Source organism: Electrophorus electricus, chromosome 8 (assembly GCF_041902795.1).
Source record: "Electrophorus electricus isolate QZ-2024a chromosome 8, ASM4190279v1, whole genome shotgun sequence".
In the NCBI taxonomy this organism is placed as follows: Eukaryota; Metazoa; Chordata; class Actinopteri; order Gymnotiformes; family Gymnotidae; genus Electrophorus; species Electrophorus electricus.
In genome coordinates this window covers 12033675-12049936 of record NC_137504.1, presented here as the reverse complement: position 1 = coordinate 12049936, position 16262 = coordinate 12033675, and the positions used below count along the sequence as shown (strand labels likewise).

At 40.2% G+C, this 16262-nt stretch overlaps 2 protein-coding genes across 4 annotated transcripts; one reads left to right on the top strand and one right to left on the bottom strand.

The window, feature by feature from the left end:
• Positions 1–66: 66 nt before the first annotated feature.
• Positions 67–11434, bottom strand: slc25a14 (solute carrier family 25 member 14). Of its 3 annotated transcripts, XR_014125061.1 has the most exons (11): positions 11255–11428; positions 10589–10687; positions 10033–10171; positions 9191–9285; positions 7169–7254; positions 6343–6438; positions 3111–3235; positions 2710–2923; positions 2417–2495; positions 2034–2251; positions 67–1341 (listed from the first exon to the last, which is right to left on the bottom strand). XR_014125061.1 is itself a non-coding variant. In XM_081719968.1 (10 exons), the coding sequence occupies exons 2-9, from the start codon at positions 10650–10652 to the stop codon at positions 2454–2456; spliced, it is 861 nt and encodes a 286-aa protein (XP_081576094.1). In that variant the 5' UTR covers positions 10653–10687; positions 11296–11434; the 3' UTR covers positions 67–2251; positions 2417–2453. The 3 variants fall into 3 exon arrangements, 2 of the variants coding, with proteins under 2 accessions (XP_081576094.1, XP_081576093.1); XM_081719968.1 differs by having other exon boundaries at positions 67–2251; positions 11296–11434; XM_081719967.1 differs by having other exon boundaries at positions 67–2251.
• A 3447-nt stretch (positions 11435–14881) lies between these two features.
• Positions 14882–16175, top strand: gpr119 (G protein-coupled receptor 119). The gene has a single exon (XM_027017860.3). The coding sequence runs from the start codon at positions 14943–14945 to the stop codon at positions 16173–16175; it is 1233 nt and encodes a 410-aa protein (XP_026873661.3). The 5' UTR covers positions 14882–14942.
• Positions 16176–16262: the final 87 nt, after the last annotated feature.

Here is a 16262-nt window from a genome sequence, read left to right as displayed (position 1 = left end):
CAATGTCAGCTATTGGAAAAACACATCCCATAAAGTATTTCCAAAATAAAAATGAAACACTCTAGAAACATTTGATGTTGTGTTTTATTGGCAGGGGTACTTCATCATACAAAGTCAAAACAGCCACAGAAAAGAGCCAATTTTATACCCTTCATTAAGCAACAAATGATAAACTTTCATTTTCATCATAGCCAAATACTGTCAAACGTCACAACGAACTTGCTAGGTGAAATGACAGTTGCCAGAGAAGTAATACAGCAAATAGTTATGACAGGGCTCACAGCGCATGGAAAACAAAAAAAAACAAACAAAAAAAAAAAACACTGAAAGTAAAGGCCTTAAGTGATTACTACATTTTTTGCTGACCAAAATCCACATTTTCCATGCAGGATTACACAAGGCTTTTTAAATTCAAGACCCATTACGCATCCTCATCCTCCATTTCATACACCCCCCCCCCCCCTTTTATGGCCAATATTAAGTGAATTTTAATAACCCTGTCAAATAAAATGTCCTTTCAATACCCTAGTACAATGGGAGACTTAGAAACCACTGAGATGCACTTGTGTATTTGTATAATGCATATTCCTAGGTTATCAGTAACATGTATGTAATACATTATTTTAACTAAAACAAATAAAAAGTCCTTTGGTTTTGAAAGATTTAAAAAGCTATACAATGTCACAGATTCCAAATAAAAATAGGTTTTGGAACAACTAAGAGTGCAGGGAAAATAATAATAATAATAATAATAATAATTATAATTATAACAACAACAACAATAATAATAATAATAAACAACAATAATAATTTATTCAAGTGGGGGGGGGGATACAAGTGTGAACTGCCATATGGGTGTCTGTTTGTTGGTTTTGGTTGCACATGGAAATAGGCACACTGGCTAAATTGTTTGAGAGAAAACAACATGGAATATGACTTGGTAAAGAAAGGAGCCAAGATATAAATTGGTTTTAAATGTTAGAGGAGGGAACTTGGCCTGTATAATGTCACTGTAACTCATCTAAGTGTTCCCAAATTGACTTGTCAAACATCAGACAAAGTTATTAGCATTTGTTATTACCCCTAAATCTTAAATGTAGCTCTTTTCCCATTTGGTAGCCGGCAACCAAGAGTCAAGCAGAATACAAGTATATATTAAAACAAACAAAAAGGTTTGACCATGAAATCATTGTGACCAAACGGTAGAGAATGTGTAACAGTACATTCGTAATAATGTGTCAATTTGAAATCCTACCAGCAACCATGCAGTTCTGTACAGTACAGGAGACTTTGGCAATGAGGTCAGCTCGATACACCACATCTTTTATGGAGAGCCTTGATCTTGATTACCAATAAAATAAAAAAATTTTAAAAAGTTAAAACAAACCCTAGTACATTCGAATGTATAACAGCATTATGTACAGTTTATCATGCCTACCAAAATATTCTACTCTATATTTCACATGTTCTTGTCTGTATACAAACTCCCATACACACATGGTGGTATAGTTGCAAATCCTACAAAAGGCAGCCAGGAGCCCACGTGTCAGGAGTGCTTTCAGTTCTGTGCATGTTCTAGGGAAAATCTCTCTTGCTCTACTGTCTCATATGAAGTTTGATGAAAGACAAAACAACCAGATACCCTAATGGTGAGTAATGCTGAACTAAGAGCAAGTGTCTGCAAGACATGTGGGAGTGCCAATTGTGCATGTTATGTGAAGCAAATGGAGTTCTCAGGCGAAAGATGCAATGTCAACATAGCACCCACTAGTGATTATATTATCTTAGGGATACACTTTCCTAAAGTACAGCCTGTAACAGTTAAATACTGGCATCAGTTTTTCCTCAGTCTCTACAGGTTACAGTAAGGTACTCTGGCAAGTTGATCTGGGCATAATAAACTATTCATTTAAACATACTGGACTATTATACTGGAGTATATTCACTGTAAGTGCATTAGACCCATATGGTATCCACACGGAACCTAGCAATACCCGATTAACTATGCACAACGTAGCATTGCTAGTACTCACCTCAGAAATGAGGGATTTCACTTAGAATATTCAAATACAATTAGGTCACTTAGTCAGTGTGAGGCTTCTCTGGAACTTAACTTGAATCGGTCACCACTTCATGGTCTCCCATCCACTGCATAATCAGATATAATAAGCATTTCCACCTGTAACCCAACAAGGTTTGTGCTCCAACTGTTGACCTTAAATGTTGCTGCCAAGATACAAAAAGCAGGGCGCTGGTGCAAGGACACAAACAAACAAACAAAAAAACAAAAAAAAACAAAAACAAATATGATACTTAAATAGCATGCACATGAGATGAGTGACAGAAGTAGTATAATGAACGATTCAGGAAGGACAAAGACTGAAGGGTTGCAGTGTGTTCCCTTCCACCAACTCACACATATGCTTTTAGCCCATGAAGTGTCACTGGCTCAGCTATAATGGAAGCTTCTTCAGCTGTTCATAGGTGATAAAGAACTAATAAATTAGTTAAGGGTATCAACAGTGTTGGTATGTGTGGTATTTTTAAAAGGCAGTTTAAATTGCAAGTAAAACAAACCAATACCATCTTCAGTAACTAGATGCTCACCCCTAGTGGCCATTCAGTGTAAAAACCAAAAGACACTAAATTTCTGACCTGTATAAAAGGAAGGGAACTTCAAGCAACAAACATTTGCTCATTAAAGGATACGATGATGTTCCAGGGCCCCAGGCGCAGCCAGTTGGGCCAGAACCCCTTATAGAGGGCGAAGAAGCCTTCATTCCTCCAGGTCTGCATGAGTCCATCTAGTGTGCCTTTATATAGGAAGTTCCCAGACAGCACTCGCTGGTTCATCATCCGTGTCCTCACCACATCCACAGGGTTAGAAGCTAGTGCCCCTGCCAGGCCACAAGCAAAACTGGAACTGCAGAGACATGAAACAGGATGAAATCAGGGTTCCTCTATGAACAAAACATGTAAGCAAAATGCTTAAATTGCTCCAAAACCACATTTTTTGAGATTTGACTATGCAGCACATGATACATAGTACATGAATATGAGGGGCTCCATGAACTGATGGGTAAACACTACCTGAAACAAGCTACACTTACATGAAATGAGTCAAAATAGTGTCTCCCATGAGACCAGATCGAATCAGGTGCTTCTTGGTGATGTCATAAACAGGGAGCTCAACACCAACCACAATGGCTGCCCTCTGTGCTGTGGGGATGACACCCTGCAACAGACGAGTCAGCAACAAAGTTATGCAGTCAGCTGAAAAAGGGAAGGGGGGAAAGGAAAAAAAAACAAAAAAAAAACAAAAAAAAACAACCCACACACCCACAGAGAGAGACCACAATAAATCCTGAGTTCTTAAAAAGTACTTGTATATTAAGACACAGATTTTGAAGATATCCTTGTGCACTGTAATGTACCCTAAAGATCCATTTGGACCAAACTTTGCAAACCTCTTGCATACCTTAATTTATAAGTTTCCAATTATGAGACAAATCACTTAAATGGCTTATGAGCTATAGCAATTTAGGTCATATATGGCAAGGCCATAATGACCGACTTAAGTGGACACCTTGGAGAGTAAAAAGTTCTCTTTTTTTTTGTATAATTTCAAATGGAGACTGTTTATTCCTAGGACTAGATGGAAAAGCATTATTTTCACACAATTACTGAATGCAAAGGAAATATAGATCACTTTGGAATGAATGTCATGGTTATATCACTAGCCGTTTTGTGCACATGGCAGAACCAACAACTGTGAAACGGGCACAATCCATGAAACAAAAATGTGTTGTGCTGTTTGAATAAGAACAGAAAGTAATGACCATTTTTATAGAATACCATGGTCAAAGCCACCCTCTGAGGCAAAATGCCACAACAAAAAATTTTTAAAAATGAGGCAAAATGGGCAGTGGTAGCTCAAGTCAAAAAGGTACTTGACATGTAATGGGAAGGTTGCTGGTTCAAGCCTCACCACTGCCAAGTGGTGTTGGGCCCCTGAGCAAGGCCCTCAACCCTCAATTGCTCAAGTTGTACTCAGTTATAATTGTAAGTACTTGTAAGTAAATTGTACTTATTATCTAGCTAGTTAAGTTAGGGATATTACAGCGGGATGCAGCTATGGTGAATGCGATAATGACAGCAGCCATATTACTCATACATATGGCTGATATAATCGATATGTACAACAACCCGCTATCGTCTGACAAACTTTTAAAATAACAAGGTGTCTGGATGATCCATATTCCTATATTCGAACAAATGACACCACTACGTGGTCACTTTCTGCCACTAGTTAAGCAAAACAAAGCTCAGTATACAAACACAAATGATCTATTGAAAAGTGTGTATGTAACCTGCGTCATTTCATGTACATGGGTCAAAAGATGTAGGAGTCATACTTGAGTTTCTTGAATATCGCCCACTAGTGGTAAAGTGTTTTGAAATATCACATCAAATCTCAGACATTATTTAAGCTTGATCATGATTGGACAAAATGAGAAGCCTATCTAATGCCTGCTGAACACAGATAAATTAAGATCAAAATTTGACACTCTGTTAAATCATTAACTTCTTATAGATCAAAGATGCTGCAATGTAGCATTCCATAGTGCCTTCTATTGACATGTTTGCCAACATCAACAGGCCACATTAGAATCGTGCTGAAAAGTGCTTTTAAATTTCACCAAAGTCAGATGATGCATTCACAATGAATTTTTTTTTTGCTAATTTGGATAATATACAGTGCCTCCAAGTAGTATTCAACCCCCTGCAGATTTTGCAGGTTTACACATTTGGAGTTAACTTAGCATTGTGAAATCTGGACTGTAGATGGGCCTGGACATGTAAAATGCACTGCAGCAAAAAAGAATGCTATTTCTGTTTTTTGGGGTTTTTTTTTTTTTATATTTTGCTAATTTTACCAGAGGGTCTATTATTCAACTCCTCAAACCTCCAGAATTCTGTTTGGTTCCCTCAAGTATTAAGAAGTGTTATTGAGGTATTAAGAACAATGAGCTTCACATGCTTGGATTAATTTTCTGTTTTTTCCTGCCTTTTCTGACTATAAAAGCCCCTCCCCAAACAAGTGAACAGCACTCATACATGGTCAATATGGGAAGGACTAAGGAGCATTCCAAGGCCATCTGAGACAAAATTGTGGAGGGTCACAAGGCTGGCAAGGGGTACAAAAGCCTTTTCAAGGGGTTGGGCCTACCTGTCTCCACCGTTGGGAGCATCATCTGGAAATGGAAGGCTTATGGAACTACTGTTAACCTTCTACGGCCTGGACAGCCTTTCAAAGTTTCCTGCCGTGCTGAGGCCAGGCTTGTCCGAACGGTCAAGGCTGACCCAAGGACAACAAGGAGGGAGCTCTGGGAAGATCTCATGGCAGTGGGGACATTGGTTGCAATAAATACTATAAGTAATGTACTCCACCACAATGGTCTCCATTCCAGATAAACACATAAGGTACCTTTACTTTCAAAGCCTGTTGAATTTGCAAAATCTGCAGGGGGTTGAATATTACTTGGAGGCACTGTACATGTATGTGGAAGGCTGAGTTTGCATGTGGTAGCCATATTGTTTTTAATGGAATTTTTTCAAATGCTTTCCTATTCATGGAAATATTTTGACACCAATTTTGTCGAGACTGGTTGAAAAAGTAGGCTTTGCATATTATGCAAATTGCAAAAAATCCATCATGGTGGAAATGAATGGGAGGAGCCTAGGAGAACTCTACAGAAGCCAAAGATTACATTTAGATGTATGGCATTTGGCTGACGCTTTTACCCAAAGTGACATACAATTATGACTGAGTACAACTTGAGCAATTGAGGGTTAAGAGCCTTGCTCAGGGGCCCCCAACAGTGGCAACTTGGGAGTGGTGGGGCTTGAACCAGCAACCTTACATGTCAAGTACCTTAGCCACTGACCTACCACTGCCCTAGATTAACCTTTAAGGTAATCTTTAGATTACCCTAAAATATAATATAGTTTGTCTTATAGTTCAGAAGAAGTCAAGAAAATGTAAAACAAATGTTCTGCAGCACCACTATCAGGCCAATGAAAGTGCCTTGACATTGCCATTTTACAGATGCTGCACCTTGCTGCCAGGTTTGGTGCTTTAGGGCCTTACAGTCTTTGGGGCAAATGACGTTTTAGTCGAAAAGAAATAAGAAGAGTAACAATAAATACTAACACTAATCTGTATCGTTATCAAGATGAGCATGAATTAAAAGTGTGACATCGGTTAAAACCTGCAATAAGGTTGAAATAACCTAAACGAACCCCCCCCCCAATCCTGTGGGTCAAGTTGCACAGACTCACCCTCCACAGACCCCTGGTTCCCTCTGTCTGGTAGATGTTGATGAAGTTGGCCATCATGCTGCCTTGGAGCAGGCTGCCCTGAGCCTGCATGCGAATCTGGGCACCAAGCAAAGAGTACCACAGACCCTTCAGAACCACAACCTCCACCTTTTTGCTGCAGCTTCTCTCCTAAAGTCATGGTGTATTTCTCCCCAAGAATAACCCAGTGAGCTGCGGCTGCCCCCCCCCCCCCCCCCCAACATATGTAGCAGGTAGGAGCACATATGCTTAAAAGCACTAAAAAGAGCCAAAACACAGGCTTTTTTAAGTTAAAGTATTAAATAGAAGTTAATATTTAGTTATATTATAATTAATATATGGTATTAGTGCATGCAAGGTATACCATGGTGTGGAACAGGTACCATGTAAATATTTTTGCATAATCCCATTTGAATGTTCATTTCTTCACATCAAGTGACATTTTCTTATTTTATTTCTTATTTACTAGAACACAAATGTGTAAGAGATGTATTAAAACAGGGTCCATACATTTCCATCTTCACTACAATGTGAGCTGTATTTTGCATGTTCGCATTTAATTATGTGCGATAACTAGAAGGTACTTAAAATCTATAGGTGGCTCGTGCACCAAACAGGTTGAGATTCTCATATCTTGAACCCCAAACCACCACATACCATATATATAAAATTCTGAGTCTATACCAGAATGCTTAAAAAATAAATAAATAAATAAATAAAATCCATGCCACCCAACTGTAGTGTTGGAATAATTAATCCAGTAATAGGACAAATAGGACTACAACAGAAACCATTCCAAATTTCCTACCTTAAGTACATCAGTGGGGTTTGCTAACGAGGAGGACAGAACTCCAGACACCACACCACAGAATACGTTGATAACCATGGTCTCATCTGCAAGCAGCAAAAGTAGTAGATGCTGTTAAGTAGATCCTGTCTGTGTTGTCCAGAAAACACCAAAGCACAGAGTCAAGGCAAGAGCTCTAGTTCTGACTAGGCAGAGCTCTAGTTCTCATGTCTCATTCAGACTGCAGACAGAATAACTATAAAAAATTAAAAAATAAAAAATAAAAAAAATAAATTTAAAAAAAGTGAGTGGACACGCACTAAACAAACTGCAGTTTAGATGAGATTGTTTGATTTGAGATTTACTCTTTTTTATACAATTTGTGTCCCACACACACACACACACACACACAAAAAAGTGTACCTTCTATTTTAACCAAATATCCCTACAAGAGTTACATTGATTGGGGAAAACAAACATGGTAAGAGCACTATTAGTATAAAGCTGCACACTAACTGCACATGTCAAGAGTTGTAAGAGACCCTTATAAAATTAGTGTTGTTAGTCACCACTTTAAAGCTATTAACACTAGGAATAAGCACAAGAAGCAGAGCAGATAACAACAACAACAACAACAACAATCATGATAATCAAGAATAACAAAAACAATAATAACCAAGTATAGAACAATAGTTACAGTAATTCCTTGATCAATGTGACCAAAACTTATTGTGATCCACCACCCGCTGTTCCTTTTGGCATTGGAATCCCACACCAGCAGGCAAAGCCCGTATCAAAATGATGGCACTCCGCTGCTCCCTGCACCATCTACAGTTTAGCCTGTACACCCGTGCTGGAGCAAGTGCCCCGTATCAGACAATGCCCACAACGCAGCTGACAGTGGCGGGCCTGGAAAGTTCTACTGGACGTACCGCAGGCCACAGGTTAGATCTTTTAAAACATCCTACAAGTTCCAAGTTTAATTACCACTCCCTCTGCATACAGCATTGTCTAACATATTGAGGATCACCTTAAATCATGTAGTCTCAGGAAATCTTTAATTAGCTTCATGTTAAGGTTAACTAAGAAAATCAGGTTTTACTTGAACCCCTGCCGACGTAGTCCTGGCGAGGCGTCTTAAACGAGGCAGGCATTACTGGAAAGACTAGCGCTCTCTGCAGGCCGGAGCTGCATACCTACAACAAACAAGCCACCAAGCCCCAATGCAAAGCCAGAGATGCCCTGGCACATGCCGACCAAAAGTCCTTCCTGAGAGCTGGCGTGGCGTGAAGACTTGTTTTGGAACACCTGTTTCTCAAAAGCAAGCAGCAGCCACTGACACGGTGATAGAATTGTGAGTACGTGATAAGGTAACTTCAACAAACTCATACATTTGAGTCAAGAGGATTTTATCTGTGTGGCTGTCAAGCTTCTGCTATCTGCATGACAAGAACAATGTCATTAAATACTACAGGGGAAAAAACAGGATGGTTGCGCGCACTGCGTTTTCTGAGACAGTGACAATGGCAGGGACCGAAACGCATCACTGTTTGTGTTTTGGGGCACTGTTACTCATGTCGGCCACTATTTATTTGTCTAAATTGTAAAACAATTCTTGAGGGATTTGGAAAGCACTTAATTCTCCGACGGTTTACTCTGAATATCAGACCAACACCATAGATCACATCACGTTAAATCCATACCAAAACGCATTGTGACCAGAACGAGCAAAAACAAGACAATACTTTCGATGCAATCATCTAGTATAACTAGGTTGACTGATAAAAGCAAATGCCGTCGATTTGATTTGTTTACACAACTTTTGACTGCTGACGTAGGCTAAAGAGGAAGCATCTCATGTTATCTAGTTGTACATTTATATAGTCAAATATGTCCTTCCCTATACAGAACGATGGTAACACAAGGACAGGGACCCATTTCGATCTCAGCCAAGGCAAAACTATCGGGTATCGCTCATCCAAGCAAAAATGGTGGGTGGCAAACAATGGTAAACGAAGCTGCGGGGAAAGTCTCCACACTCACCTTCAGGGCGGCTTACAAACAGCTTCTTAAGTGTGTTGTACGTGCCGATCTTAATTGTTCCGTATGAGGCTTGTCTTAGGAGAGCAGGCGAGATCCTGAACAACAAAAAGCACACCATCAACAACAAGTAAAGTAGTACAACCATACAAGAATGCTTCCAGTCATCCTCCCAACTGTAGGAGGGGCCCTGCGTGCCGACAACGGCATGCATTACTGAAGCTGCAGTTTTAAGGAAGTGCTGTGGTTGGCAGCACTTGGTGTCCACTGGTCCAATGCAGTGCTGAATAGCGCATCAGTCATGTACTGATATGAGTGGTGACTAGGGTTTCGGGTTTGTCTGCAGCTTTCTTGCTTAAATGATCCAAATTCTACAAACGCAAGCTCAGTGGATGCCAACCTTCAAAAAAAGCACAAGAATTAGCACATCAATGGGAAGCTCAATGACAGGCTTTGAGCTGCGCTATCTATACACACTCTACCCGTGCAACCTAGACCAGCCGATCCAGTATCTCCAGATTACGGCTCAGTATGATGCGGGTGGAGGGCGGAAGGGCCATGGGTACATATCTGTGTACAGCACAGATTTTTAGCTTATTGCAGCTAGGTCGACCATTGAGGCTAATACAATAGCAATGATCAATGAGAAGACTTCACCGAATCACCTAACAGACAACCAGAAGCCTATTAGTGGCTACAACATACAATTGAGAGGGTTCTCCGGATCAAAGGGCTCTCAACAAAAGTAATACCATGAGATTAAACTCTCCGGGGAGAAAACTATCTAGAGCAAACAGCACAGAGCCTCCACTAACTTTCCATTGATGCAGATCACAAGGTCCTACCCAGAGTACAAGGCTCGGATGCCCTCCTCTCGTCCAATCCTGAGCAGGGCATGGAACATGCCCCTGTATCGCACCTCCATGCACTGGGACTGGCCTTGCACCTGCAGGCGTGTTTTCGTCAGATCGATGGGGAAGGTACCTGCATTTAGTTAAAAGAAATTTATGCAAAAATGTATATTAACTGTATATATATTATTTCATTTAAAATTATTTAAATATGTAATACATGTTATATGTAAAAATTGGGAGTCAATTTAGTTCTATGGAATGGCGCAAATAAACAAAACGAACACAGATCAGAGCTATTTTTATACAGTAAAGAAATTAAATATGGCTAGGTTAGTTTATTCGTTTCTTACTTGGCCTTTCTTATGCATGTGTTTGCGCGTGTATATATGTATATATCTTTGTCGCATTTAAAGCACACGTAATAGATTAATAACTGTGCTACTTACATTCAGAGATGACATTTATATTTTCGTGGGCCGAGTACGACATTATGACATTTCAACACTAAGGCAGAGCATCGTTTAAAAACAGCAGGTGCACCGCTCACCAAATTCGGCGACGATAGAGGCCATCCCCCCATAGACAAATGGTTTCCAGTTCAGGTTTGCCATTTCTGTTGCGGTCCCCTCAGCTTGGTGGAGGCCCACTAAAAAGAGCAAACATCCAAAAGAGCTATAAAGAAGTTGTTTCAATCGCACATTGTAAAGCATCCTCCAGCCCGTTATTAATACATCCAGTGTAGTCAGCTGCATAGCCAAATGTGCACCGGAAAAAACGCCTGCATTAAGGATTCATGCAAGCGCCATAGCAAGTCTTCCACAATTGGACTGGTTACAAAATCTGCCAATCAGACAACAGTGGCTACTGGTTGGATGACATGATCTTCGCTTGCACCCACTTCCGTTAATGGTAGGGTTGACTGACTGCAGTACACAATTCTCTGAAACCTACTCACATTTAAGTCAGTAATATTCACTTGTGAGTAAAAGGCATTACAAATACAACCAAAATGTCTTTTTTAACTAGAATTATTTTTATACGTATAACAAAGTACCGTTTTATGGCGTTTTACAGGTAAACTCGCCTAGCTAACTAGCAAACAGTATTCAACTAGTACAATTAGCTAGCTGACCGTTTAGCGAGCGTCTGGCTAGCATGGGTAGCTAGCTAAGAGAAAACTATTCTCACATCAGTAAAGTCGAAAACAACGTACCTTTGCATCTACCGTAACTATCACATATAGCGCACAAGTACCTGAAAAGTAGTGACGAAGTATTCTTCGCTATTTTATTTTTGACTCCATCGTCCTGACAAGTAAGCTTGCCGTACTTGACACGCAAAAACTTCGCAAGGTAGTTGGGTCTCATTTGCCCATGATTAGAGGAAAAACGGGAGCAACTTTCCGGAAGTTCAACCCCCTTTTCAACACGCCGCCCCGTTCCCGTACCAAAGTCCCCCTGTAGCACGAACGTCTCTGCATTTCGATGTCAAATTTTTTTTTTTTCTGTTTTACACCTGTAAATTGCATTTAACAATATAAAAACCTGTAAAATGCATTATTGCCAACAGTGTTGCAAACAATAAGTTTATATAGGTCTAAAAGTTACCTGATGTAAATGACTTCAAAGATTCAGCTGATTTTTGCAGGAATATCTTACGTAAATTTCTCACCTAAAAATGTCATATTACAGTATTGAAAGATAAAGTCCAAGCATGTAAATGAATAGGCCTACCTGTTGTATTAAGGTAGATTACTTGCAGTTTAATGTATTTTATGGTGTGAAACCTACAGGAGCCTTGCTTTTAAGAAAACTTAATGTCCAAAAACCTAAGCAATTACATTAAAATGTAGTCTACTTAAAAAATACACAGTAACCAAAGTAACCTTTGCAGGTGTCAAATTAGTATAGACCCTACTGCAATCAAAATACATTTTAAAATGCATTTTTATAGATGGAGTAAAAGCTCAGTGTCTCCAAAAATGTAAATAACCACCTGAATAACAAATAAAAACGTTACTTATGTATAATAGACAAGCACATTTACATTACATTGTCCCCCTGCTGTTGAGTATAGACCTTGAGTATGAGTAAGTAGATGTTACTTACCGACTGTAAATAAAACGTCACAATAAATAAATATGTTAGATTTATTTCATTTAGTTAACAGATTGATAATACAGTCAAAAAGAATAATGTGAATATGCAAATTGATTTCATTCTTAACTGGGAATACTTACAAAACGTCTTGGTAGAATTACTGCAGTTAATAAAATAAGTGTGTTGCAGGGTACCGTTTCCCTTGCTGCTTTTCAGTCACATGACCCATCTGCACTGTACAGGATTGTGTTTTTCTCCACATGTCATGTGCCCATGCAGTATATATAATGCTTTTAATATTACCCAAAACCTTAAACAAATAAGGCATTAGTACATTCACATGTCCTAGGCAGGTTCTCAGCAAGTAACCACCATTCTGGAGTATCAACTGGAACCCTAACCATTCCATATAGGTACCCCATAAACATTCCATACAGGTACCTCAACGCCATTCTCACTGTACACTTCAGCAGTGGCATTATCTTCAAATTATACCACACATTTATGGCTTAAAATGACAATTGCCTGTGTTAGAAAAAAATATTAGTGAAAAAGACAAAACTATTCTATATGTGATTAAAAAATACTTTCAGTCTCAAAAGGAGAATTCTCTGAATAATGCCGTGTTCTAAGGCTAATGATGCAATGTCAGTGACATAGAGCTCTCTCTGATGGAGAAGGCTGTAGATGATCCTGTGGTGGTGCCTCCTCATAACCTCCTTACAGTGTGGCATGAGGCAGTCTCGCTACATGCTGGTACAGCTGCAACTAATACCAGATTCCTATAGCAAATTGGAGGAAAGATGCCTGCAGTTAGTTGTTATGCCTAGTAAACAAGGAATAGAGGCTATAAAACTGTGTGCCCTTTCAAACACTGAACAAAAGTTTCTGAGTTGAAGGCCTTGATGTAATTTTTGGTTTCTATTAAATACTACTGTTAGTATGAGTAGAGCCCAGAGACAGCTAAACCTTACTTTCATCTTTTTCTCAAATGGAGTGCAAACATTGGCACCCTAGCACCCTTGCACCCTGCCAACCTACCACCCTATCACCCTGGCATGTTACAGACACACGACAGCAATGGACTCAAATGGCCTCAAAAAAGAGCACTGTGCACACATAATATACCATCAAAGAGAAGCAGGGGAAATTCCAAGAACCTGTGTTTGTGACACCCACAGAACCCATGTTAAAAGTTAAAACTTACTGGCTGCCCTGAGAGATACAGCTGTTCCTGTCTGGGTGAAGACAAAAGATGGAGGCCAGGCAGTACACACAACACAACAACATGGGCAGTAGTCTCCTTTTTAAAGGTATTTTCTGCTCCACACCCTGATGAACCTCACTAGAGGCATAATGAAAGAGTGGGCACTGCTGAGAGTTCCTTCCTTACTCAATTGAGGGATAAAGTTAGAAGGGGTAGACATGTGTAGCTAACCAACACCCTAGTGTAAACAGCCAGGGGGCAGAGTGTGATGATGGACAGAATAACTGCTGAGCACTGCTGCAGTCAGTAGCACTGAACAGTCTAGCAGGACGCATGCCGCATTGTCTGCTGTTTGGGAGGGGCTTTATACTGTAGCTTGGCCATAAAAAACAATCTTTCCCTGGCATGAAGGGGACTGTAGTGTGTAGTGTGGATGTGTTGTAGTGTGTGCATGTTGCTGAAATATGTTGTGTGTTTGTGGTACACTGCGGTCAATTGCAGGACCTGTAGGAGCTGTAGATGAAGAGGAAGTTGGAATGAAGTCTTGATCCCTGCTGCAATAACTATTAAAAAGTCACATTTATTTGTGCTGTCTTTTACAGATTTCCCATGAAAACAAATAGTGCCAAGTGGCCTCAACTCTTCAGCAAATTGTTTTTGCTTTATATTTGGGAAATATATTCACTCATAGATCATGCTACCATTTTATTGAAGTGCATGATTAAAAGAATGGGAAACAATCAGGAAATCCTACAACCTATCTATCTATCTATCTATCTATCTATCTATCTATCTATCTATCTATCTATCTATCTATCTATCTATCTATCTATCTATCTATCTATCTATCTATCTATCTATCTATCTATCTATCTAATAGCTAGAACCATGCCATAATACAACAAGGACAGACATTTAAATTACATAAAAGAGAATACTGGTACATTTTCTGTAACAAAAGAAAAAATATCTCAGATATTGATCTTATTTAAACTGAATTATACACATGAGAGAGCAATTTTGAGTAAGGTGGAAGTTAAAGCAAGAGGTAAATTTTTACTAACCTGTCCATCATTGCTTTTTTCGTGGAATCTGGTTAATTCTCACAACTGGATGGAATATATTTCCTAGGTAGTTTTAAGGATCAGCTTTTTGTTACTGTCACAAGCAAGGAACAAGCAGCATAATGTGAAGTTCTTAAGTTTTGTCATTTTGTCGTTAAGTGTTAAAATAACTATAATAATTAGCCAAGCAATATTATTGGACACTTAAATTATGTTGTTTTTTTGTTTTTTTTTTGCTAATGCTTTGAATTCCAAATACAGTTTTGATGGAAAAGAGCATTTTCCAGCAGGAAGTATGCACTTACAGATGCGCTGATGGGACTTGGATGACAGCCAGCCTGGACAAAGGTCGAATCAACAAAACCACAGCAGAAGCTAGGGACATCCTTTGCCTCTGTGGTAGTAAAGAGGCGCCTATCTCCACACAGCATTCCCGCTTCCAAAGATGACACTTTAGTCTGCTTCTTGAACAGAATCTCTTTCTTGGATCACACTGGATGATGATTGATTATTATTCAGAAAGATAAATGAATGATGATGAATGATGCAGATTCCATGTACAATCCTTTTTTGGGGAAATTCCAGGACCTGAGGACAGAAATCAGAATGATGGTCACTCAAAATGGGACTGTATCTTCTATGGGCAGGAGGGAGAACTACTTAGAAAACTTTACTTCAGCCTCTCCAGTCTACATGAGCCCTGCTCTGGCAGCCATAGACATTGCAGTCATGGGTTGGACTCTCAGTGTGGGATCTATTCTGATCATCTCCATCAACCTCCTGGTAGCCATTGCCTTGGTCTTGCTGATCTACAAGAAGGGAAGCCAGAACTGGTGCTTTGTCTTAAACCTGGCCGTGGCCGACATTCTGGTGGGTCTGGCCATTACAGGCATAGCCAACGACACGGTGAAAGGACACCTGTCCTCCATGCATAAGGAGGCGTGCTTGCTACGCATGGCCTTTATTATCGCTCCCTCTGCAGCCTCAATCCTCACCATGTTCTTAATCTCACTTGATCGCTATGTGGCAATCAAGATGCCGCTGCGCTACTTGCAGCTCATGGACAAGAGGACAATAGTGGGTGCTTTGGCATCCCTGTGGCTGCTCTCCACAGTGGTAGGTTTCCTGCCCAGCATGGTGGAGGAGATGCAGCATGGTCATTATGGGAGCTTGTGCACCTTGTTCTCGGTCATCGACCCACAGAGCATCATCGTGGTCTTCTGCGTGACTTTCTTCCCCGTGCTCTTGGTCTTCATCTACTGCTACCTGGACATCCTGAAAATTGCCTGCAGACATCAGCGCCGCATCCAGCAGACCACGCAAACTGGGTTGCGCTGCCTACCACCCAGTCACTACTGTGCGCACGTCAAGGCCCTGAAGACCGTTGCTGTGCTAGTGGGCTGCTTCACGCTTTGCTGGTGCCCGTTCTTTGTGGTGAGCATTGTACAGGTGCTCTGCCAGCCGTGCGAGCTTTACCGGTTTTTAGAGTACCAACTCTGGTTTCTGGGTCTCTCCAACTCCCTCATTAACCCTCTGGTCTATGCCTTCTGGCAGAAGGAGGTGCGGCAGCAACTCTTTTATATGTTTGCTTGCATTAAAGCCAGTCATTGCTGCATTAAGGTCTCAGAAAGATGCCACATAGACAACACAGTTGCCACTCAGACTAGAATCTCTCTTGAACAGACATTGCCTTGCCCATTTATTTTTTGGAAGCCTGCCACAATGCCTCATGCTGCACCAAATTTCTGTCAAGGCTGTGTGTAACAAACAGTGTGTGGTCAGTGATCATAGGACACTGCTAAGTGTTTTGACGTCTACAACTAAATGGAAACTGTATCAGATAATGGATAT

Bases quoted from the DNA above. Each gene is read 5' to 3' on its own strand.
- slc25a14 (XM_081719967.1), bottom strand. From the start codon at position 11,408: ATGAGACCCAACTACCTTGCGAAGTTTTTGCGTGTCAAGTACGGCAAG. The intron at 10,172-10,588 runs GTGAGCGGTGCA...AACTAAATGCAG, and splicing joins CTCTATCGTCGCCGAATTTG to GTACCTTCCCCATCGATCTG. The intron at 7,255-9,190 runs GTGAGTGTGGAG...TGCTGCTTGCAG, and splicing joins GTTTGTAAGCCGCCCTGAAG to ATGAGACCATGGTTATCAAC.
- gpr119 (XM_027017860.3), top strand. From the start codon at position 14,943: ATGATGATGAATGATGCAGATTCCATGTACAATCCTTTTTTGGGGAAA.